The 27,180-nt window shown below is 36.7% G+C and overlaps 1 protein-coding gene across 1 annotated transcript in view; it reads left to right on the top strand.

The window, feature by feature from the left end:
• Positions 1 to 23,758, top strand: part of LOC139692832 (dicarboxylate carrier UCP2-like) — a 52,436-nt gene extending 28,678 nt beyond the window's left edge. Inside the window, exons 5-9 of the mRNA XM_071591131.1 lie at positions 15,163 to 15,278; positions 15,928 to 16,173; positions 17,659 to 17,799; positions 20,591 to 20,732; positions 23,582 to 23,758. Coding sequence (XP_071447232.1) covers positions 15,163 to 15,278; positions 15,928 to 16,173; positions 17,659 to 17,799; positions 20,591 to 20,732; positions 23,582 to 23,690 — 754 coding nt within the window. The 3' untranslated portion in view covers positions 23,691 to 23,758. The remainder of the gene's footprint in view (positions 1 to 15,162; positions 15,279 to 15,927; positions 16,174 to 17,658; positions 17,800 to 20,590; positions 20,733 to 23,581) is intronic.
• Positions 23,759 to 27,180: the final 3,422 nt, after the last annotated feature.

The following is a 27,180-nucleotide window of genomic DNA, read 5'->3' as shown; positions in this document are numbered from 1 at the left end:
TAACTGAAACAAGATTCTTTGAAAATATAGTTTAATCAGCTACCCTCCAACTTCTATTTCCACCCCCCCCCCCCTCAGAACTCCCCACGACACTCTTACCCCTTCATCGGCAAGATTAGAACACGCAAGGTAACTTAGTGAAATCATTAGAATGTAAATTAACCGTGGCTTTTTAAAAATCATAGTGTGTGCATGAGTCACATTGTGAATATTTTCTAAAAAGCAAACTCTGCAACAGGGAGTAAATGATGCCAAATGTGAGCAGGGACTTTGAAAGGGCGCTATAAGAGCACAAAATTGATCCGCCAGATTAAGAATATAAATGTCCTCACTGAAATCGTTAAAGATCTAACGATAAGATTATCTCCAAATAAACGCTTTCGACACCGGAAAGAACAATTCAGAAGGGCAAAAATTGAACATAACACCCTTGCCGCTTTTTACATTAGGAAAGCTGAGGCTATTTTGTTTAAAAAAGACTGATTGCGTGGCAGTAAAATAACTTTACCCTACTCTTAACCAGCAGCGCAGGTACATGTGACTCACTAAATTATTCCGTCGGCTAACCTTCCAGTACTTACTTTTTCTTTATTTTGACGCCATATGTTTCCGTTAAAGAGGTGTACTCATTCCTCTTTCATCAAAGATCAGAAGCAAGGACTGAAAATACAACGCCCAATATCGGGACCCATATCCATAAAAATTAAGCAAGAAAAAAATCGTTATTAAGATATTTGTTGTGAAATTGGCATGGTGTTGACAGTTAAAGTGCTCAAGGGAGGTCCAAAACATTACTACGATACCCACTGTGACATCAATGTGACGTTGCAGGAGGTGACTAACAGCCACGGATTGAATTTACTGATGCAATATAGCTATGGTGAAGTATATAGGTCATGGAACTTTTCGTGTACAACGAAAAAGTACACCAATGGTCGTATTAACGAAATATTGACGGAGTATCTCATTGACCTAATCGAACGAGCTCACACAACATCGTTAAAATCAACAAATATTCTAATGTACGTATTTCGACAAATAAATTATGAAGTCGAAGTCTTCAGCCTGAAAGTTACATAAACAGCTTACCTCGTGCACAGGACTAGTGAAATTAATTTAATTAATAGTCTAAAATAAGTTAAACAATACTCATAAAGGGTATTAGGGTATGGGACATCAACTTTCCCTGGGTCGCCTCTGGTTACCTTAAAGTTCCGATTACCAGAAAACCATGCAGCACGGGTTCCTTTTGGAGTATCCACAGTCATCATTCGTATTAAAACAAGAGACTCGCAGCAGCCGAACACTGTACCCCAGGGTTGCCACACCACCCTAATAAATTTAATCGTGCGTTAATTTCAGCGTGATGATTCTTTCATGGAGGCGGGTGGCTGGTGACGACATGCCTAGGCGGGGGAAGGAAATGCTTAAGTGAGCGTGGCGTTAATTCACGGTCGGCGACTGACTGCTTGAGCTGACTGAGGCTGTGCCAGCCGCTGCCACACAATCCCGTTCGGCACCCAACATTGTTCTTATACCACTCCCTTCGATCAGGTTAATTACGCTCGACTTACCACTTGGGTGGGTGGCCATCGGTGGCAGAAAACCAACACTTTATGAAAATTATTGCAGTGAGAAATTATTTTTTAGTATTAAATTTTAGTAGAATTAACTAATTATAGCACAAAATACAATGAAAAACTGAACACAAGCAATGTCAGTGCATTGAAATAACGTCGAATGAAATTAAATTAGTTAAGTTAAATTCGAAGAACTGCAAACGGGGCTATCCGTTGGCGTGTATCCCAGTCAAATGCGAATGATTATCACTCCGTAAAATGTTAGCATTGATTAATTAAGATTTGATCAAATATACTCAATTAGAATAATTATAGCGTCCTGTTATCGTAGTCGACGGATTAAAAAAATATATTTTCGATCTTGTGAATAAACAAACCCTTGAATGTGTAATTCTAAGCAGACTATTGCCAGTTAACTTGTTACTGCGTTCTGTCGTGGAAAGTTAATTGATGATTTACCACCTCATTTCTCTGGGAGTAAATAAGGATTTTGTCACTTATCCATACTTTTCCCTCACTCCACTCCCATTTCTCTTAATACTTCACCAGTGCTGGCAATTGAAAATACCTGTAGTAAATCTTATGGGCCTTTGGCCATACAACTGACGTCTCATTTAGGCCTTCATGCAGGTATATTTATACTTGAAGGATTATTATTTTTAAGCCCCGGGGTCTTTTTGCCACTTCTGCCACTGAGACAACAGACGGACGGTAAGTAAACAACTCAGACTGGAACAAAGACTGAAGCTAGAAATATTTCCGTATGACACTTAAATTTATATTTTTTGTTTCAATATTCCCCTTTTTTGTACAGAGAACTGTTGATGAGCTATTAAAGCAATCTATACACAATTGCTGCCGGTTACTGCGGCATTTCCAACTCTTGAATTGGAATAAATTACCTCCTCTAATAAATTCTCATGGTTGGCGGGATTTCAACGAGTGGGAAAAGGGCAGAGAGAAATACTTAATCGGTACCGATCTGATATTACCTACGGGCGCAAGGTACACCAATTTTAATGCCAAATCCATTGGATAGAGTGCTTATCGCAGAAGGACCGATTTTGAAACTACTTCCTTGGAGAAGATGATAAGTAAACAAAAAGTCGTGGCGACGGAAAAAGCAACAATCGTAATGGTTGTAATTCCAAGCTACACGACGAAACAAAAATGGAATCGTACCTGGTAAAGGCATCGATGAGCGCACATCCAAAGATCCAGCGCATTCAAATGAAAAATCAAACATTTTAATTATGGTTTGATAATATAATAAATTTGGTACAAACTTAATTAATATTTATCATCGGTTAAATAAATATGCCTCTTCTGTTCGGATTCATTTCATTCTGTTCATTGAATATCAAATGCCTTTGGGTTTGGTACGAGGTGAGCAAACCAACTTAGGATCGAAGAATTTAATATGGAAAACAGGTTTTTCATGATCAGATGATCGTTCGTGAGATTAATGTCAAATGTACTCGGCAAACGTAAGAGAATTAGAACAGTCCACGAAATCGTGGGAAGATTTTTCAAATTTTCTTAAGCCTTTCTGAGATGCTACAGATTTTTTCAGACGCTCGGTCAAAGACATTTTCAGTTGAACTCCCCAGTAGATATTCTTTATATTATTAGGATATGGGTAAGAAAGTTATAGGGAGGTTCAGAATGAGAAGGTACCCAACGCACACACTAATGAGCAAATCGTCGGCGAACGACGATGGGTTTTGGTTCCCTCGAGTACCTCCCGATCTGCATGCCTACTGGTGCAATGCTGCTGCACACCAGCACCATCGATGAACATTGTCTTGTTGAAGTCACCAAGAACAATCTCTCGGAAAGAAAGAGATACAAAAACATCTTACTGCGACATCAGTAGTGTATCAAGGAAATAATGGTTTAAAATCCGAAACGGCTAAGGCTGGAAGGTTATTTGCTTTAATGTCACCATTTTAATCTATGATAGTTCTATAAATCGCTTCATGAAAACGTTATCTGTATAAAATTTGCGTCGATACCGTACTTTGAAGCCGCTGGGATATGATTCGGGATTTTTCAAGGACTTGAAGTAAGAGCCTTTGAAGGTATGAAGGTCGAAGGGCAAGTGGGCAAACAGTGGGTATTAGCACTGGCTCTCCAATCTCTAGGTAATCCACGGCCGATGAGGCAACACCGACCAGAGACAGCCGTAAGTGTCTCCGATAGGACAGCGAAAGATTAACTGGCAGTGATTTCCGACGACGTCCAATACAGCTCCAGTGATATGAGCTGATCTCACATTCCAATTACTCTCATTAGTATAATTCATACGCTCGTCTGAAGTGACTCTAACGGAGGACGCAAACACCTTCCTTCTGGAATGCGACGTACACAGTCACGAAATTCTATTGATCCTTTACATCAATGATACGCACTCATTAATTCAGCCCCTGAAAGTCAAAAACATAAGGGAAACATTTTTAACCATCCGCAGTTACTCATGGAACCGGGTCACATCACTTGTAAACATCGAGAGTAACACAGTATCATTACTTTCAAAATAATGAGGTTTACTCGCCGTACTAACCACATGTTTTCAACTGACTTTAGTCGGTAGAGAGAGTAAAACAAGGTAGACTAAACTATTGGTGTGGGCCCCGATTGCCTGCGAGGAGTCTCTTGACCGCCTTTCCCACACTCCGACACCTCATTTCCCACCGATAGCATTTTCTCAATTTTATGAGGTGGGGGCTCGCCATTACTTAACGATTAAAATATCCACAAAGACAATAACAATTTAAAACAACTTCTCCTCATTAATGTCCAAATAACTTATATTTTCCGACTGGATCCGTTACTAAAGCCATGACATGACGAATCTCTCATTCGCGAGAAAGAAGCTGTGTAAAGTAAAAACGGCTAAGAGATTGCACGAAGAGAAGAATCCGTAAGATATTAACCCTTTGGACCCTACTGGAAAGGGTTAAACTCCTACCGTGTCCCCTTCCCGAACTGTGGGGGCTGTGGCTCCCAAAATTTCATTCCCTTCGAAAATTATGCGCCAGCTCTAGAAAAACAAAAGGATCGCCTTTCCTTTCGAATAGAGACTTTGTTCCCGAAGCGTGTTCTTCCCTAAGTAAGACGTGGTATAGTCTATCACAACGATCCTTTTAAAAATTAGCCTGCATCTGATGTAGCACATCCAACTTACTCTCGAAGGTAGGCAATTAAAGATGGTGAAGAGCAGTACTAACACTCATTTTACTTTTTTTAGATACTACAGCAAGTTATGGTGTAATCGCTAAGTAAACTAATCTCAGGAAAAAAGTCATCACACGGCACAATGAATCTCAGAGACATCTCCTGTCGTGACCGTTTTCGGCGGATAACGCACCACGAAAAGGACTCGAAGATTAGGGCAAAATGTTCAATGGAAGAAAAAACTATATGCTCCAATTTAGATGCCGACGTTGACTGGGATTGTCCGTGTTCCCTATATCGAGTAATGGTAAGAACAATTAAATGTTGGTTGAGCAAGTCTTCTTCCGAAGAATAAACGCTGGTACCCTCCAGAGTCCAGTGGTGCAGGAAGTGAAGCGGTTCGAAGTGCCACTCCGTTCCTCATTCGGTTCAGTGGCATGGGTGGGGGAGAGAGGGCGAAAGGCGATGCGCAGTTATCATTTGCTCTTCTAAAAAGTTATAGAAACGAGAGCAGGACGAAAGATTTGTGACACTATGAAATGCGGGCGACAAGAAAAACATACCCGATGTGGCGGTCTAGATTTTTAAAATACTATTTTAAAAAGAACGGACCATGTTCTTGCGCATTTTGATTTCACCATCATAAGTGACCAGAATGGAGAAACACATACAGTGTATGTACGCGGTTCACGAATAATAACATATTGGTATTGTTAACTAAATAACTGTTTAGTCCGAGCATTTCAATTGGGAATGTGACAGTAAATTACAATTAATCACTTTGTTGACCAAGGTATCGTTTATGAGTTGTACGTATAGGACGATGCCTCAGCTGAACTAACCGTATTAGGCTCTGTTACTTGTTATCAATAGATCATGTGGTTTTAAATGAATTTTCCACAAGTATTCATTTTTCTTATAGTTATTAGATCACTAAATTAAACTTATTACAAAGGTGTAGATAGAGAATTTTACGAGCGACATTGAGAATACTACAATTAAAGTCTGCCATTATATCGGGAGGTCTAACAGCTGTGGAATGATTTTGAATATATATCGTCGGACATATAAATTCTAGAATTGGTTTTTCACTTGCACATGTCGTGACTGGACTCAGTGGACAAAATTAGCACTATCAGACCAACACATGTCCTCTTCACGCACTTCTTCCTCTCCTTTTTCATAGCTGGTGTCCTCGCACCTCCTGCCACACACCATTGCGGTGGTTTGCGGGATGTTGCGTGAGTGTGGATAATGTAATATCGTGTGCTCACATGCACACTTGCACCCTGTGAGTAACGCTCAATGTTATACTGAAAATCAAGCATTGTGGGTTAACTATGTCTCAATGTAAGACATGCGGGCAACCCAGCAGTTAATAATTGTCTTAGGTGGAATCCAGACTGGAGTTTTGGTGACATTAGAGATGGAAATGAAAGAAAACAAAACATCGCGCTTTATAAATTCACAACCTTTAGAGCACGCAGTCGTTAATTGACGTAGCTAAATTGATATCGTGATGGATTTCTATTGGAAGTACCCAGGTTCTATCAAAGTCAGGGTACAATTTTATTAAAATATTTTAATGAGGTCCAGTGTGATTCGAAAAATACGGATTAAAAAGTGAAGATTTATTCGTAGACATTATAGCATCCTATACCTCTTCAACAGTCATCTTCCCGTCCTAACGGATGTTTTGAGAATTATTATTGTAGAATTGTTCCCGTGGAGACGTATGGTACGCATTGGCTTGGGTACTGTTCTCAGGGTCCACCTAAATTGCTGTTGAACGACCATTCCGATGTACTGGAAGTTAACTGAGAACCTCGGTCGGCCATGAATAACTTAAAGAATTTTTGGCCTCATATGCATATAGTTTAACGAAATTCGATTTCTGTGGCGTTATCAAAGAGCTGGTGGAAGAACCATGCTTGAGTACTAGTTAACCAGAGGATATTTAATCTCTCAGCTGCGATCCATTCTCCAAGGTGAACTGCCTCAAAGAGAGGTATAGCGATTATCACAAGAACGCCCGATAAAGCATGTTCTTTGCTTCAAGTTTTTCCAAACAGCCGAAAGCGGAATGGTAAACATACGAATACGTATTCAAAAACAAATTTAGATATACTATCCTCTGCGGGGTGAGGACCATCCCCTGATAAGTGAAGGGAGGGTCCGCACTTCTTTATACTATCTCTCTCTATCACATATTGATCCTTCTGTTCCTAAAATAATTCCTGAGCTAGTAACAAAACCTTATTCGAACTGATTATATATACTATATATGCAGTGCGACAGGGGTTAAAATTCCTGGAGAATAGTGTTGTTATTATTATTGATAATGCCATAAATCAAAGAAAATGCTTTCACAATTTTTTATCGTAAATCCGTTAATAAGGATGAAGAGGGGGCGCAAAATCTCTCTCGGTGCTGGCAGTCAATTTTTTACATTTGCGTAGAAATTATTTATGTAGGTTAAAACCGAAACAATACCGATATGGACTTAGTCGTAACTAACTCATGACCCCAGCCATATCCCTTGGATCAAATTTGAAATCCAGACAAACAACTTTTTGAGATGTTTCAGAGAGTCGGAATCTCAAGTAATGGTTTCAGTGGAGCGTAAAAAATATTACAATATCTCTGAAATTTATTAGGTGATACCATAGTGACGCAATGCGAGTCAATAATACATCGCGTTTTTTTTACGATGAGAGACCTCTGACCTCACAATAATCACGAATTTAAAGCGTAATAAATCCGACTCCGTTTTATTTGCCCCCTTGGATCGCGTAGCTCGTGTATCCGACTGAATGTTAAATCGTAAATTAGGTGTGCCGTCATAGGTGACGTTGACATTTTTCAAGGACGGGAAAAAACATTTGAATTCTCACCCTACCCTCATTAGATGATCCCTCTTGGAAGATTTCTATTTAGTTCACGTTCAGAACATTGCAAAGATAGCATGTGAGAACATTTTTGATATACCGTACGGCAATTTGGCCTATTCCTTTGCCTTTCTGAACCAGTTTAATCCGGTATGCATTAAAAAAATAAAGGCTGGAGACGCCTGATTGATAATGGCTTTCGGAATATGTGGGTTCACGTCCTCCACTCTCCGTCGCTCGAGACTAACTTTAAACGGTCAAACTTTTCATCAGCGATATACCCCTTGCGTATCAGATGCTGAAAAGACAGGATACATGCTCACGCTTCCGCCCTGGGAAAAATTCAAGTTGATTTTATTCGCCAAAGAGAAAGCAGAGTGAAGCGTTGTAACGCCCAAAATACCAGCGCTATTGTGATATCTTCACGATCCTCATAGATCTTAAATATCATCATACCTCATGCATTGCCGCATTCTGTTCATGACAAGTTGGTAATTTAAGGGCAGACGATACGTTAGATGGGACGAACATGGAACGGTCACGACAGGTAATTTTCCCCAGTGAACATCGGTGTCAGGGAATAATTTTACTCGAAAACTCAGTCGATGAATAGGCAGAAACTTAGCTGTCCAGTTGGCAGCGAAGATCCCATTTGTCAAAGATTATTTTATAACGTCCAAAAACTGACGTCAGTAATGAATGATCACCAGTTTCGCGCCAATATTCTCTCCCTACTACATCAACTCGTCTTCATATTCTCCAGTTTTGGGGATATGACTCGCATCTATGTCCAAGTTGTACCTCGCAACGCGCTGCAAGGGCGTGTGGCGGGGGGTGTTAGGGCACCAGCCATTCATACACAATTATGCACTTACGACTCACTCATTAAGTTTATATTACTAAAATATAGGAGTTGGAGAAATTAAAATTAATATACTTAGATTATAAATTTACAAGCTTTTATTTTTTTTATTTTTGATTGGTATATTCCTTAGCACAAATCAAAATTACACTATGCATGAAATTATCAAAAATATGAGTACTTACTCGGCTGAGTTAACTATCTCTATGACATTAACACTCTAGAGTTATATCATTAACACTGCAGGCTCTTGCGCTGGCTACATATCCATGTAGTTGTTCGGACCTTTGCATCTGGAAAGAGTACCAGGAAACTTTTGGAAGGAAAGCCATACTGTAAAATGTTTTTGTATTGAAACCTTTCGATCATCAAACATTTTTTCATCCATTGAATCGCATCGAGTCAAGCAAAAACTTTACGAAATCGTCGGTAGACTAAACGTGATAATTAGTCACTAAAAGGTCAAGAGGGACTCATGGCACTATGGTCGTTCAGCAGAATTATGCTAACAACTTTGATAGTTTTTTTCTTGAATAAGAATTAACTATGAAAAACCTACCCTAACCCAGAATATTACTGCAAAATAAATCGCCAAGTACGGATTCGCGGGGAAACGTGGCCATGGTTGTGACCATCGGAAACTTATGGTATCCATGGATACTAAAGGACTCAGAAGGGTCTAAATTTCGTTTCGCCTTAGTTTCTCTGGTATAGAATCACCAGAATTTAGAAAGTTCTCATTACCGAGCCGAGAGTCGAACGTGTAATCCGTGACCACTCTTCATGTTGCCAGAACGTATTTAACTAGATCTACAAATAATACTTGTACATTACACAGTACTCGGCACGCCACCGCAAGGACGTGTGGCGGGAGGAGTTTCGGCATCATCCATAGTTGCACAACTGGCCATAAATCCATATTTGAGTGTGTAATAGTTCGTCTACAAAAACACTCATACACATACGCATGCATATGCCTATGTACATCATCAAATGATTCACTAAATCGTTGAATATTTGTTTTAAGAGAGTGAATATGCTCAGGTGCTTGGTTTCGAATTTTTTATGATTTCGTATCGTGCGAGGGAGAACGAATACTTGAATAATCGACTACGGTATTTGTCCCTCTTGTTTTTATCTCGGTAATGGAATCTACCAAAATAATTTGGAGCTATGATTTCCTTGGTGCTGAAAGGAAGCCTGTTAACACGTTACATGAAACTCACTCTTTCTGTATCGTTGCCGTCGCCTTTATAACAATATCTGCTGATTTGTGAGTCAACGGCGATAAATACTCCTCCTTCAAGTCTATTGTTTCTCTTTTCTGTAGATGATGAAACCTTTAGGGAAAAAACTCTGCTGCCTGCTGTGATCCAACTTTCCGTTCATATGACGATTTCTGTCTTTGTGAATTCACACGTGCTCAATATCCTATCTTTAATTTTTATACTTGGCAACGTCGTCTACATCAATGAACCGATGTAATACATTCTGTATTGGGGAAATGCAGTTGCCTTTGGTTATCTAATGAGAAAAAATATCACATTCCGTTGAAGTAAGCATGTTGGAGAGTAATTCGAGCCCAATACCTTATCAATCGAATACTTGGGTTGAATCCACCTACAATTTTTATATTTTTTAATGATTATTTTGACTCCATAATTAGTTCATGATTTTCTAAATTGCTACATTAAATTTACACTTAAGTCAATAAAAAACTGAAATTGACTCGCGATTTAATTTTAAAACCACATTTTCATAAATTATTAAATTTATACTATTTCTTGCTCGTTTTAATTTCATTGATCGGATTCCAGACGATCATCCAAGTATGATTAATGATTATAACCCTCTCCTTGAAACCTTGACGCCTGTGCGTTCTGATGGCCCCTAGAGCTCTGCTGGTGGAAGCATGATATTTGCTCCTGATACGTCGAAGGGTAGGAACCAGAAGAAAGGTAGTTCGCGCAGCGTCTGTTCCTCAGTGAGGCGTTTGCAAAGGGGCTTGATCCCACTCTGCGCCAATTGGGTGATGCTGTAACGTTAAAAACACTATTGAGGAAGACAACGGAAAACCAAAAAAACATAGAGCTAATGGGCATCATGCACGATCGGTATATAATGATTTCGTGAAAGGATTAGATAAAATTCAACCGGATACTCGAATCCTGACTCCTAGTCTAATACGTAGTTGTGGCCAATCTTTTCCTATTATATTCCCATAGATTTTACCTTTTCTCGATGAACATGACACTCTAATTTCCGATTTTCCTCCCGATTGTTTCAAATCTGAAAATGTATTTTTTTTATGGATCACCCTACATCACGTCCCGTTCATATGATGCATTCGAAGTCAAGTCCTGTTATGATTTCGATTTTTGCCATACCATGTTGGATGATCAATGGCTAGCCACAAACTGATCTCGCAATCGAAAGAAAAATCATTCTCGCCAGTATTACCCACATGATTATCCCCATTTGAATATCGAGTTACAGATTAATTACAAAAATTCTGCCCCTTTCCCCATTTATTGCCGAATTTAAGGAAAAGGATAATGCCCAAATTTATCGATGACGCGTTTTTACAGACTGAGCAATCACGCCGGCAATGTATTTCCAGGTCGTCTGCCTACAGTAAATCAATAACGATACCATAAAATGCCATAACATTTATGAGTAACATCATTGAAGAAAATAAAAAATAACAAATGGCCCTGCCATTGCCAAGTAACCTGAGTTACCAACACCAGATGTGCTGGAGAATAATGCGAGTAGACTGATCGATGAAATAATTTCCAACTAACATGCGAGTGTGTCACTTATCAAAGTCAATAGTGTCCATGTGCCAAAGCCATGTGTCAATGACAAAAATAATGTAGTCAACTTCTTGACTTGATTCAATGGCAGATGTTTTATAATCATGATATGGTATGAGATTAGTAGTTACTAAATAACCAGAGAGAAAATTAGCCGCTCAGTAATATTTGCCCAGTTATATTTTTAAAGAGAGGGAATACTTCATTAACTAATGAAGAATCAAAGAGTTTTATTGTTGCATTGTAATGCATACATATTAGCGGATGACTCCGTCAAAAAGCTACTGTCGCGGCATCTCCCGCAATGTCTTTGAATGAGTTTCGGTACGTATGAAAAGAGACATTTACCGATAGTTGATATCTGATATGATAAATGGTATGCAAATGAAGGATCTGACTTGTAGCTTGGAACTCAACAGCTTGATTTCCATTTAAAAGAAAAAATCAAGGGGTAATTTATCGATTAAAAAGTACAATTCATAGGATCGATAAAGATTCTCCAGTAATTCAGTGCACTCGTATAATAGGCAACCCATTAGGACTAGGTGAATGTTAACATCAAGGTATTTCATAGTGGAAAATAGGTTAAGAGATTACACAAAAAGAAATTTCCACAGAAGATTTCGGAAGGGGCATAGGATGAGATATCTTTCTTAGACTACAAAAAAAGATAAATATTTAAAAAGTGAGCATTTTCTCATATGGTTCATATCTTTACGCTGATTGATGATGAACGGTTTTATTAGCTGTAATCACTCATGAGACAAGTTTTTCTAACACTTAATCTCCTCAAATTACGAGTATTTAATGACATTTACAGATGGTACTTCATCAACATTGCAATGAAGCCGTAATACCTGTACGTACTCGGACCCCCTCAGGATTTCGTCAGATTATTAATCTAAATGTAAGGCTAAATTGATGCCTCCTGCCATCTGAAGGCCTCCCTACGCCTCGACAAGGTCTGGACCCTGGGCCTGGTCTACAAAGCACAAAAACTCTCCCTCCCCTCCTTTATCCTCAAGATTATCCAATACTCCACCAGAGACCGATCCTTTTTCACCTACCAAAAATCATGCTCCTCTGAAATACTGTCCCATATCCTCCGGCGTCCCAAATGGAGCCATTACCTCCTCGACTCTCTTCATGAACGACATTCATATCTCCCACAATACCCAGCGCCTTGGGTGTGCATGCGAAATGACGTTACTGGCCCACAGTCGTGACCCGAACAGAGTTGCTGGCACCCTCCAAAGCCAGTCCGACACCCTAGGGGACTGGTTTTAGAGGCTGGAAGGTGAATGTGAACTCACGGAAGTGCGAATATGTCACCTTCTCCCACCAACCAAAGGCAGGCGAAGGCCCTACATTGCCATTCGGAACGGAGGGCATCCCGAAGCAGCAAACAGCAACATTCCTCGGCGTCACCTTCGATAACAGACTAATCTGAGCTTCACACGTCAGACATATTTGGGAAGTTGCGTCCGCTTATACCCCTTACTCCGTCGAGGCTATCCCCTATCCCTAAGACTCATCCTGTACACCACCGTGATACGCCCCTTCTTCTCCTATGTCTCCCCCGCTTAGGCTCATGCGGTAAATTCCCACTCAAAATCGGATCCAATCGGCTGAAAATAATATAGTGATGTAGCTGGTTGGAGCGCTATGGTTCAAGAACAAGGGCAAGGAGAGGACCTCCACCACGATCCAGTATTACATCACATTAAAGCAGCCCTCCACCCAATCGAAAACTTCCCAGGGAAACATAGGCAAGAAGATCCTCTGTCAATACGCATGACGTACTCGCTGTAACGACACACCGTAAACCATAAACCACACTACTCCCTCACCACATCCCCATTCCTTAAAACCCTTTAAACATTACCTGCTACGGTATGACCGATTGATCAAATCCTTCATAAACATGTCGGAGATATTAAAAATATTAGATACAGCAACAAACGAGTGAAAAATTCGGCAAGGCATGGCCTCGCTACGCCATTGTTTTGACATAACCAGATTCACCATATAGTTTGCCACTTGAAGGAAAATTTCGTGCTGGTGATGCAATCTATTTCTGGTGAGGATTTCATTTTCGGTGAAAGGTCACCGTACACGATTCCTCAAGGTTAAGAACGGCTACTATATCACAGGAAAAACAACACTCGTGGTAATTTGATTGGGGTTACCCAATCAAGGCGCATCGGCTTCCACACAACAGGAAACTATGGTATTAGTTCAAAATAGATTATAAAATAAACGGTAAATCATAACTAAGACGCTTGGGACGTGTTGAAATATCCTCACTGTGGATGACGACAAAAGATCCATGGAACCAATCAACTCATTCTATGAATTTAGGTTAATATTCCTTCTGACGATTCCCGGTCTATTGTCCTGGATAGAAGAAATTGTAGTTTGGATGAGCCCATTGCCAGTTTATATTCATATATTGAAGTTTTCGATCTTCTAAATCGCTATCCGCCCTCTTCTTTCCCATGCTTTGCCTCGACAAAAGAAAGTTCTCACGGCCTTTTAATTAAGGTGAACATCTTGAGACGCCAAAGTTCACGCCCAGATGAAATTAACTTAACACGATCCATCTATAACAATGCTGATGCTCTCCATTTAAATTTCACAAAAATATTAACTTCATTCATGAGCGTCATTCAATAAATGATGTTAAAAAATGGTTATCGTGAAACAATCACATAAATTTACCCCAAATATTTTCTTGCTCTTAAATTTTGCAAGCATGATTACCCTATCACCTTCTGCAATGATGAATCTTCTGGAAAACAAAACTGTTACCCTGCTTGCTTATGCCCTGATTCATAGCAAAATAATCATACTCGTTGATTATAATGAAAATTCAAAGACAATATTCTTAAAACAAACTACAATGAGGGAGTGTGCTCTCAGAAGTACAGGTTTACTTCTGGGTGCACCTCCCATCATGAGCACTCCCGCTCATCCTCCGCAAAAGTATTCCTCAGCCATCTCTCTTCTTACAATCCATGGGCAAAGATCGAAAGGCATTTTTTAAATTGTACACATTGCCTAATTAAGACTTTGAATTTTTATTAATATTATTCCACAGGATGGAACCTAAATAAGGCATAATTAAATAGTATTTAACATTATATAATAATTGTTAATACACAGTGATGTATATTAGTAGATCACAGAGTTTTCGTGGCAGCAATCAGCTTCCTTTCAGGTTGATTCAACGCAATTGATAGTTGGAGCCTGAGATTATATTAAACAAAAGTATATGTTTCCAATAAAAAATTGCATCTTCAATTGATCAACAAATATGGAGATAGGTTTATTTAATTTCTAGGAGGAGCATTTAATTTCTCACTTAGTTGCAATTTCTACTTGCCTATTTTTTATATTTTGAAAAAATATGATGGTGAAGATCTGGTAATGCCAGAAGGCATGATGTCAGTGAAGCCATCACTTGTTATACTGTGATGTGTCTTTCATGCTGTTCTCTCGTAATTCTGCCATTCCATTGCTATAGTTCTTCAGCAATTGAATTAAATCAATTCATGAATGATAAATAACAAGATAATTTGTTAAGTGTGAATGCTGCTTTCAATCAGTCAAAAATTTTATTTCACGCTTTACATAATCAAAATTCAAATTTAGCAGAAGATATAGCTTTTCCCCCAGAGTATTACAATTTTTTCCCTCACAGTAAATGTAAAAACAAAGCATAAAGCAAACAGTGAAAGAAAATAACACAGTACTTGCCTATCTGAATGTGATATGATTTTCTCTGAAAAATTTGTTCTTTTTCAGTTTATAAATGACTTAATATTATTTATTTGTAGGAGCTTGTATAATGGACTTTCTGCTGGTCTACAAAGGCAGATGTGCTTTGCATCTGTGCGCCTTGGTCTTTATGACTCTGTGAAAGAGATGTATGCAAGGATTCTAATGCCAGAGGGTTGGTCATTTTTCCTTCTTTAAGATGCATATATTTTTAAAGTTTCGAAGGTTTTAGCTCATTGCATTTCTAAATTATATGTAATTAATCAAAAAAAGAAATTTCCTTAAATAATTGCACAAAAGCAAAAAATATATAGTAGATTAGCTATTTCACCTTTCACTTAATTTTTTCTTGTCAATTCCTAGATGAATTAAAGTTTTATAGCTTATGGTCTTCATTTTTAACTTTCAAGTCCAACTGAATTTTATCAGCAGTTTTTACTTCCTGCAGTTAACTCTGAAGAAAATTTTTCTTTGATAATATTCGTTCATTATAACAATGAAACCATTAGATGTTGCTTTATGATTTTAAAAAGTTTTTGATCCTATAAATTACTATCACATGGAATACCACAAAGTTATGAAAGAACGAATTTTATTTTAATTTTGCCTTCACTCAATGAGATGGCTCCTATTTTGCTGGATCTTTTTGTCCGATCAAAAGACATTATAATCTAATTTTTTTGGCATTATATGCTAGCAATGCTGAAAGCCACATTATGTCTTAATTTACAAACTGGAATAACAAATAATTATGTATTTATCATGCCTAATTCTAGTTTATGGACCACTTCTTGCATAAGAGACTCATCTAGATTTTTTTTTAGGTTCTGGGGTTGATGGCAATCTGGGTGTGGGCGCACTTGCTGTAGGACTAAGAGTAGCCGCAGGAATAACTACAGGTGGCTTAGCTGTCCTTTTGGCACAACCAACTGATGTTGTGAAAGTTCGCTTCCAAGCTCAAAGAAAGAATCACACTGGACCAAAGACACCAAATAGTCAGCGATACAGTTCAACTATTCAAGCATACAGGATGATAGGGAGAGAGGAGGGTATTCGAGGCCTTTGGAAAGGTATATATAGTTCCTTTCAATTCCAGCAGGCTAAATGGACCTGATTCATGAAAACATATTAGAATAAACTCACAGAATAGACTTCCTAGTTAACATTTTTATTGTTTGTTTGATCTATTAGTAGAACAACTGATATGACATTTGGAACCTCATGCAAAAATCAGCAAGGCATCACTGCACACAATCTCTCTCTCATTCTGCCAAACATTTTTCCTCGTAGCATAAAAGCATCCCTTACCTGCCACTAAAATGGAAACGATCCCTAGTCTTGGATAATATCCTTAGGGCAGCCTACGATTACTTGTGATAGTAGTTCTTCATAACATCTTGATTATTTAAAGCACTAGAAATGCACATTTCAAAGGATGCCTCATTACCTTAATTTGTTAAAACACCCGGCTGGAAATCATGAGAATATGGGTTCCAGTCCAGGTCTGGGTGAAAGATTTAACATTTTCATCCACTGATGAATGATAATATATTCCATGAGAGAATATTAATTTTTAATATTTGAGGGAAAATTTTGTTTCTGCACTATGTTTGCTAATATATGGGTTATTATTCTTTGAAAAATGTATATACATATGCTTGAAATATTGGAAAACTAAAACAAAATGATTTTTAAAAGCTGTCAGATTGAGAATGCCAAATTTCTGACTTTTGTTCATACCTTCTTACACCATTCTGTGGTTCTCTCCAACAGAATTCCTATGGTTCTGGCAGAAAATAGCATTCCACTTGTTTTAAGTATATGCGAATGCATGAAAATTTAAGTGAAAAATAATGTAAACCTGTATTCATTATATGTAATGACAACAATATGAAATGGAATTTGGCTGTATATAATTCACAGTCAAACTCTTAATAACAGAGAGAGAGAGAGAACTTTTTTGGGATTGCAACACAGTGAAGAGATCATCTGAGAAAATCATGTATCTCAATAGGAGAATAAATAACCGATTCAAGTGATAACAAGGAAGGCCTCTCTTCAATATAACACAAAAGGATTGGGAAGATGGCATTTTCAATTTGAGTAAAAGCAATGAAGATATCTCATATACATCTGCTCATATTTTCCAGCCAAACATTTTGGAATAAATAGAGTCCCATTCAGGACTCTGTCCAAAAGAGAAAAATAAATTATGATGTAGAGATATGGGCTACCCCAAGAGCTCATATTACTTGAAATGTTTAAGTTATTCCTACGTTTTTCACTTTTAGATTTTCATATCTCTTACTGAAGTTGAACTAAGATTCATTTTCTCCTTATATCAATTCTGATAAGATAAAAGTTTCCATTTAGGAAAATTAAATGCATAATATATTGTAAATTATGAAATTCACATAATATGTTGATCTTTAAAAGTCAAATTACTATGTTGCTTCTAGGAAAATGAGAAAATCCCTTCCAAGTAGTTTAGCATTTAATTTTTTTAATCAATAAATATCTTTATATGTATTAACATTTGAATTTACTTTCCACAGGAACTATTCCAAATATAAGCCGGAATGCTATAGTAAATGTCTCTGAAATAGTGTGCTATGATATTATAAAGGAAAGCATTTTACATTACAACCTTATGACAGATAATGTTCCATGCCACTTCACCTCTGCAGTCATAGCAGGTATGGAATTTAATATTTATCTCATAAAATAAAAAAATTAATATATTCCAATCCAGATTAGTAATTATATTTTAAATTTTGCAAGGTTATTAAAAATTCCTGGAATGACTGATTTTCAACAGAATGCTGTTGAAAAATGAGCAAGTGCTTATAATACCTACTTCATTTTATCTTTCAATATTTATAACCACAGCTTTTAGGATCAAGGAAAAACTGGGGAAGCTAAAAACTTGGTACATGCAATATGCTCCAAACAATAGGTCACAGATATAACTTAGAAGACAATAATATTTCCATCGCAGCAAAAATACTTTCATTATATGTACTAAAAATATATTTTGTCTTTCTTAAGATCTACTTAGAGTATAATAGCCCCTACAAAAATAATGACGAACCAAGATACAACAATTTTTTTAAACTATCAAAGATAATTAAAGTCATTTGCAAATAAATAAAACTATACAAGGCATATAGGTACTTACCAATCACCACCAAAGATTGAAGATTAAGAGTTCCCTCGATGATGACCACTGACACGAGTGTCACTCTGAAACGCTATGGGATTCAATGAGAAGAGAATGAAATTATTATACCAGCACGATGATCTCCAAGGACGAAAGGCACTGATTCGGAAGAAGTAGCAGTCAGGCACTATTAGCAAACCTAAGTATTAAGCATGGCTATTGCCAAACACCTACGTTTATGCGCTTCATTAAATCCGAGAATTTAGAAACGACTTATCGCTAACCTGAGGACTAACGCAATGTTTCAGATACTTATTGCGATTTTTAAAACTGCGCATATTGGTAAAAATAAAAACATTACCAGTCAAGTAATATTACCAAGTCTTATTACTATTCCTTGCAAGAATATTATGATCAAACTACACTCAAATCTTGATAGTTTCTTTACGTTCACGCCATCCATTCCATTTCTTTGACAGCATATTCTAGTCTCCAATTAAAAGGGTACAAATAAGTAGAAGTCGTATCGAGAGTCGTATTAAGTCTATAGAAGCGTGTCCCAGCTTCGATGCATCAAGTAGCGATCATGTAGCAAGACAGCAAGAAATATTCGTAATTGTGGTCCATTAGCGTTTATTACATTACGTCTTTTTAGATGTCGGCTATCAACATAAAAATCAGCCTTAGGTACCTTTGTTTGGTATATGGGGGATAGATTTTTAATAGTGTCGTCCGCCCACTATTTCTACAAATGCTAAAACATTTCAACATACCTACCAAATTGGATTTTTTGCACTAAAAATTATATCCACGGGGGCCATTCAAACAGCTGTTGTAAATGCCCGTCAGAAATATTTAGTAGAAAATTCTGGTGAAGTTTTCCAATGGTATGCACAAATTTAGGTACCGAAGCGAGTATTTTTTGGCGCCATAAATTAATGCATCCGTAATATCGCAATTTGTTGTCTTTTCGGCCGCTAGTTGCTTGAATCATTTTCTATGCAGTAATCAAAGAGATTGAAACTATTTTACCAGAACCTTTCAACTCAACCTTCAGAATGATTACTCTTAGTTAAATATTTTGAATAGCGTGAATTATAATAATAAACCTAATAACCATTTAGTAGGGAATTTTTCTTGTGACTGCAATTTTACTGTGCCTCTTCAACGGAATTAATTATCCTCCATTTCAATGACAATATTTTACCTTTTTTACATCTATTGTCACCTCATCCTGTCTGAATACCAGATTTTCACAAATTCCACCAATACGTGTCAAGAATATCTTCAGTAGGGTTCTTGATACGAAATATTTTAAATAAGGTTTCTCATTGGAGAAATTGTTCCACAGGAAAACTAAAACTAGCAGTTTTCGACGTGCATTTTATTAATTTTCCTACCAATAGGTTTCGAGATTGGTAAAAGTGTAATTATAAAGTGAGACATGGAAAATTCTTCTCAAAAGGCAGGGGTGTTACTATGAAGAATGAAATTGTGAATAAGTAGGTACTACCTAAAGGTAGTAAAGTAAAAAAGGTAAAATTACTTTCAAATCTTAAGTGGGTTTTTATTTTTTCCTATGAATGATTCATTACACATGAAAAATTAAATTTTTTAATACGGTAATTACAAAACACTTGGATTATTTCTAAAGACCTCAATAGCAGCATTAGTGAGGATAAAAACAGCAATGGCCACGTGTTGGCAACTAATACTTTTTCCAACTGGCAAAACAGAATGCTAATGCAATATGCATTCCTGCCCTATTTGGGAGCTATGCATTTCATATTCCTAGAAAAAAACAGAGGATTTCCCTACAGTTCAACCCCCTTCTAGTGGACCATTTCAAGTATAAAATTAATTGTTGGAGATAAGTTGGACTCTCAAAGATAGGCTTGAATGTAGCTTGAATTCTGCAGATATCAACATCTTTAATACGAAATGGCAGAGCATTTATTTAAGTGCTCACATCGAGTCTATGAGAAGTGGGTCTGATGCATTTGGCATTATTTTTCAAGCACTCTCCATACATACCCTATATGACCCAAAATACCCCAGCTTTGGATTCTTTTCCCACATATGACTGTCAACTCAACTGGCACTGATTGAAAAGCATGATTATTTTCTTTTCTTGACATATTAGTCAAGAATCAACCTGAGTCATCAATATTTTATAGTTTTTTATCTAATAGTTATTTGTATTACTGTTTCAAATTTTTATACTAAAACATTTACTTTTAAAATTTTCTTTGACCTCATGATCTCTTTGAAAAATGCATTATGTGCAGATGCACATCATTAACGCCTTATTTCTTATATTTCTAAAGGATTCTGCACAACAGTAGCAGCATCCCCAATAGATGTGGTTAAGACCCGCTATATGAATTCACCAAAGGGTCAATACAAAGGTGCTACAGATTGTGCAATAAGAATGATGGTTCAAGAAGGACCATTGGCATTTTACAAAGGGTAAGTAAAGAAATGTGGTGGAAGAAGCAGTGCAGTGATATGGAGAGTTTGCAGAGAAATTGTGAAATATATCCATTGTACAGGAAGGTGAATGCACTGTGAGAAGTAAGAAAGGAAAATCCACGCACACTACCATAGATATGTTAGGAAAATTATGAGTTGACCCAAAAAATGGAGGAGAATTCAGGATTCAGGAGAAATGGGATGAATACAAAGAGGAGTTACGTGGCACAGATATTGAGTCAGCAAGTCTAGAAATAGAAAGCAAATACATGTTGATGAGGATAAGTATATCAAATTATAGTTTTTTTGAGGTAGAAAAGATATTAAAGGATGAAATTGAGCAAGAATGTGCAAATAAAGCTTGTATCCCTAATGAAACTACTTTAGGGTTTAAAACAATGTGGAAACAAGAGGTTTTTATAGATTCACTCACATCAGTTATGATAGAAAAATGTGGCCGGAAAATTTGTTTGGATCAGTATAAGTTCCAATCCCATAAATTGGAAAAGCAGCTAAATTTGAGGACTATAGGTCAATTAGTTTGATCTCACATGCAGCTAAGGTAGAATGTACTTAAGATCATCAAAAAAATGATGAAGAAGACAGCAAATGATTACTTAAGAGATGAAGAGATGGGGTGTTTGTGAATGTGACCATTGTTATCGTTGTTAATAGTTCGATGTAAAGGCCAAAATGTGCTGTTTTCGGACTAATACTGAATAAATAAATAAAATCAGTTTGGGTTCAGAAAGGGGAGAGGTATGCATGACATCATAAAACTAATGAGGTCACTGAAAGGAATATGAAATATAACCAGGAAGTATTTCATTTTATCTTAACTGGTAAAAGTAATAAAATTACAATAATGCTTATTTAATACCTAAAGTAATACTGATAGCTTGTCAGCCAAAACATCTACCAATAGATCAATGTAGCTATGATATGATACATGACATATGTCGCTTAGAAAACTGCTTTGGTTTTGTTAATAGGTTTCAAATTTTCAAGGCATTTTTTGGAGGCCAGTAACTTCCAAGTCAAGGGGAGAGAACAAAGACATGAGACTGTTAAAGATGAGAAACAAGAGTGCAGATTCTCTTGAGGGGCAAAATGTACTGAGGGAAACTGATCCACTATTGAATGAAATTGATGAAACTATTTGAAATTGATGAAACTATTTGAAATTGATGAAACTATTTCCATCCCTGATTTAATTGGGGAAGAACATACTATCTCATCTGCAACTAGGGTGTAAAAATAAAATAGGAAAAAATGCTGTCATTACATTAGCAGGAGTAGAAATGTGTGAATGATATCTACATATTCATCAATTTAATTACAAACTATGCAGGTACACAATTAAAAAAATAAATAGATCACATAATGAAATCAATAAATAACACAAGTAAACGATGAAATGAAATTTCCAATTATAAAGTGAAAAATCAAAATTTTGAACCTTAACCAAGAAAGAAAAATATGCCAAATATGTAGGTAAAATATGTATGTAATTTAAGTAAATAAGCAAATATGTAAACACGAATGCACTTGAAATATGGGAAAGTAAACATACTGTCAACAGGAAAAAAAATTTGAAACAAATAATTACATAATGCCTTTCTAAAAACTAACTACACTTTTTCATGAAAAATTTAAAAATGACCAATTCTTTTTCCTCTTGCTTTTGGCCATCTGAGGGCCATGTAACGTTACACAATCCAGTCAGTTTGTCTTCTACTTCCTATTTTTCAATAATTAACCTTTCACTTTGTGTTTTCATCTTCTCTTCCATCTGATAATTTTTTATTGAACTATTTAATAATTTTTACTACCCATATCCAAAATTCTTATTCAATTTTACACCCATTAACCCATGTTCTTCTCATTTGCTTGTAGCAACAAATGCCACTAAATTTTTCAGTTGCTACCATTTCTATGCCATTAGACTGTTGACCCAGCCAGGCAAGTCCTATGCACAGTTGGTGAATGCTAACCAATGCCTCATTATCACATAATTTCCAGGAAACCCAAATTGACTAGACTGTTTAGTTGTACCATAAACCCATACTAAATCTATAGTATTGACCTTTTTTTATTTACATTCATGCAATTCACATGGGAAATATTTTAAACATTACATTCACATCAATGAAGTTGAATCTGCCACTTAAAGTTCAAAATGCATATTTGTACAAAATTAATGATTATTCTAGTCATTTTATGATAAGCAATATTTAGAGTTATCGGAGGTAGGTGTAAAGTATTTGACCTAAATAGGAACTATTTCTTGCAAATATTCAATTGCTCCCAGCTAAACTTTGTGGAAATTCATGTTAATTAAATGAAGAATACAATGTATCTTTCCACTGTCCTTTATTCACGTACAACTAGTTTCAACCCTCAAGCGTCATCATCGGGTACCTTCAAGTACCATCAAGTACCTGATGATGATGCTTGAGCGTTGAAACTAGTTGTACGTGAATAAAGGACAGTGGAAAGATACATTGTATTCTTCATTTTATTACTATTTCTTGCTTTTCTATGCACCTGGTGGCTTTATGCACTTGAAATCAATATAGATTTACCACCACACTTGACTCAACATCCATGCCATCTTCAGGTCAATGACTGTGGTTCTATGCCAAATACAGAACTAAAGCCAACGGTAGGCATTAGGATTATGTATCAAACATGTTATTCCCCAGGCTAACACTTCTGGCAAGAGACAAAATATTTTTATGGTTACTCGCTTATTTCATTTCATTAATGTAATTTATTACTTCAACGCTTCAAGGATGCCATTATATACCTATCCACATGATTCATGATATTTTCTTTCATTTCAGATTTACACCATCCTTTGCCAGATTGGTGAGCTGGAATATTGTGATGTGGTTGACCTATGAACAGTTAAAATTGTTCGTAAGACGAGTTCATAACCAAAATAACACTTGATGTTTAGCGTCTCAGAAAATAATATATTTTTGTAAAAGAGATATTTTAAAATAAATTGTTTTTTTATATATTTAAAACTTTTAATGCATAAATATGCAAGCCTTAAATACTGATCAATGACATAACACAATGAGTATTGCAGATACAATTGGCTGTGTCAATAATTATGGTTCGCTTGACCACATAGGTAGCTCATTTGATGATAGCAGAGGATTTTACACAAATGCTGCAATATCCACAAAAGAACATATATGTTAACTTTGTTTCAGCATCTCCAGTCACTGGAATGCTATCAGCTTGTAAATTTCGTTGGCTGATCACAAAAATCATGAAAGAGGGTAAAAAACCTGACAATATCACTGAGATTAAAATCAACTGAATACTACAGAACCTTTATTTCTTTGGGGTATTTAAAATAATTGTTGTCTTGCTCAGCAACAATTCATTACATAATTGGTGACAGTAAGATGCCCTGAAAGTCCGCAATCACATGTGGAAAGCAAAAGATGAGCGCACAATATTGTTGGGTGAAATTGTTGAATGAACATTCAAGGCAAATGATACCAACCCATGAACATTTTCATTCTAAATCACATTCTTATAAATATATTAATATTTCTTTGGAATTCTAATGAACATATTTTGATGATGCTCAATTTGTATAGACTCTCCTAAATGAAAATATTGCAGTAAAATTAATTCAATTAGGTAAATTAAAATCACTTGTAAATTTCTACATTTCTTTCATATAGCCACCCATGGTTTTGATACTGAGTGTAATTTTGAAGGTTCTGGATCAGGAGAGCAGTCTCATGTACAAAGATACTCTGGTGAGGGGTAGTGGAAGCTAAGGCATTTCGGTTTGGAGTGAGTCACTGCAACCAAAAACCATCCTCTCTCTGAATACCCAGTTATGTATATGAGACCACTCACCTAGTCAAGACACCTTTATAATGATACTCCATACCACAACCATGGTCAGCCAACAAAAGATGCCACGACAGTAACTTTTAATGGTGTCATCCGCTAATTGTGCATTACAATGATACAATTTCACAGTCATTAATCATTCGACTTGACTGGGATTTGAATGCCTTGGACATTGTATCTCGTCACAACATCTTGTTCCTTTACAGGCCCCAAAATATTAAAGTGCCAGAGGGTGCCTTGGTAGATTACTTGGCTAAAGCACTCGGCCGGACATCGAATGGATTTGGATTTGAATTCCAGTCAAGGCAAATGATTTTTTTACCCTAAAATTGTTCCATTTTTATTAACTGAATATTAAAGCATGACTTCTGTCATGACATCTGTCGACTTAATGCTTCAGCATCTTACAGAAGCCTGCACTATATATTCAAGCATTTTAGTACTACAATACCATATTTTCTTACCATGTAACATAGAGACAAAGCATACCAGTTACTAAGATTTAAGAAATCAAATCTGCACTTTCACTTCTCTTGGGAGAGAAGGATAAATAAAGGTTTCTCGTAAAATTTTTAGAATTAAAAACTTATTTAGAATAAGGACTGAGATTTAACTTCAGTATGCAATTTATCTGCTTTGCATTAAAACTCAAATTTGAAGTTTCATAATCAAAATTGTATCATTTAATGGCATACTATAATTTCAATAATATAGGGTAATTCCAGAGGTGAGTCAAACTGATAGGAAAAATCAAATTAATCATACAGAAATGGTTACAGCAATACATATACATGATGTTAATGATGACTAGATAATGCAAAAACTATATCCATTAAAAACCCACTGGTAAAGTGTAGCTCGTCCTCCTTTCATAAGTTCCATTGGTGAAAGTTATATTTGCAACAACAATTTGATTCTTGGCTACATAAATAAAAGATAATAGCACCATTGTACTCTCAGAGAATACTTATCCCGTATGGATAGTGAGATTCTCTCTCATGGAATATACTTGAATAACTAAATTCATACACTTCACTAGCAAGACTTATCTGCTGTTCACTTAGGTTATTCCAACAAATTATTTTTATTATTCCCACTACAGAGGGTATAAGAGACCCATGAGGTGTTTCAGAGTTTTTCCTATCAAATTTGATACAAAACCTACCAGGGTAAAAAAATCTCAACTTCAAAGGTCTTTTGAAAGTAGAATAACCCTATAGGGCCTGCATGCAAACACACTGGTAGAGATACATTTCCACGAGAAATTATCTCTCTAATACCAATGAATTTGGATAAAAATAAAATTATTTTCAGAATAAACATTAACCATAACAAAAACCCTCAGCAGTCAGATTATTCGAATACGAGGGTGGTTCAATAAGTACCCATGTTTGACAACAAAGGGCTTTCCTGAGGGAAGTTTATGTTATCATCATGTGCTGTCATCTATCAAACGACAGTGAAACAAATTTCAGACTGATTTAAAGTTTAGTTTGGATTTGACAGCCATTCGAGTAAGACGAGTTTCATGATTTTCAATAATATGGAAAAAGAGCAGTATCATTCGGTAATTTGCTTTTCGTTTTTGGATGGGAAGAAATGCGAGGAGATAAAAGCAAAGTTGGATGCTGTTTATGGGGGCACTTCGCCATCTATGACCACAGTTAGATATTGGTTCAACGAATTTAAACATGGGTGAACATCTGTTTTTGATGAGGAGCGACCAGGATGCCCGGCAGACGTGGTTACCGAGGAAATCATTCAAAAAGTCCACGACATGATTCTTGCTGATCGACGAACGAAATTGCGCGAAGTAGCAGAGGCCGTGGGTGTGTCGAACGGAACGGCAATTAATATTTTACATGATATGTTGGCCTGATGGGTGATGCGATTGCTCACGGTGGACAGCGAGCTGATGAGGAGTTGTCGCCGCCAAACTGCATGAACTTCGTTATGAATTGCTACTGCACCCCCCGTATTCACCCGATCTGGCTCCCTGCGACTCTTTCTTATTCCCTAACATGAAGAAATGGCTCGCGGGAAAAAAAATTAGCTCAAACAAGGAAGTTATCGCCAAGACAGAGGTGTATTTTGGAAAATTCGGCAAATCCTTTTTTTGGACGGGTTACAAAAATGGCCGGAATGATGGGAGAAGTGTATCTTTCTAAAAGGGGACTATTTTGAAAAATGCAAAAAATGTTTTTGAAAAAATGGTTTCTTCATTTCTAACACGGGTACTTATTGAACCACCCTCATATATGAATTTTCAAGAAATACATGTGGCTTTGGATAGTCAGTTATCCACAAATCAAAGTGTGACTGTGATCCAGATAAATAAAATGATTCAATTCAAATTCATGATCTAGATTTTATCCATGGAGTTACCTGTGATTCAGATATTCAAAGCACAGGGTGCAATTGTGCATGCAACATTGAGATCCAAGGCATGATGCCTATTAGTGCATCTTGGTTTTCAATTAGAATGTATCAAATACACATTATCAAGATGATCACTTAAAAATCTACATATATCTATATAATATATTCAAGAGATAATATG

Source organism: Hetaerina americana, unplaced genomic scaffold (assembly GCF_022747635.1).
Source record: "Hetaerina americana unplaced genomic scaffold, ioHetAmer1.1.p SCAF_42, whole genome shotgun sequence".
NCBI classification, from domain to species: Eukaryota; Metazoa; Arthropoda; class Insecta; order Odonata; family Calopterygidae; genus Hetaerina; species Hetaerina americana.
The sequence above is the reverse complement of the archived record's forward strand: the minus strand, read 5'-3'. Positions and strand labels throughout refer to the sequence as shown.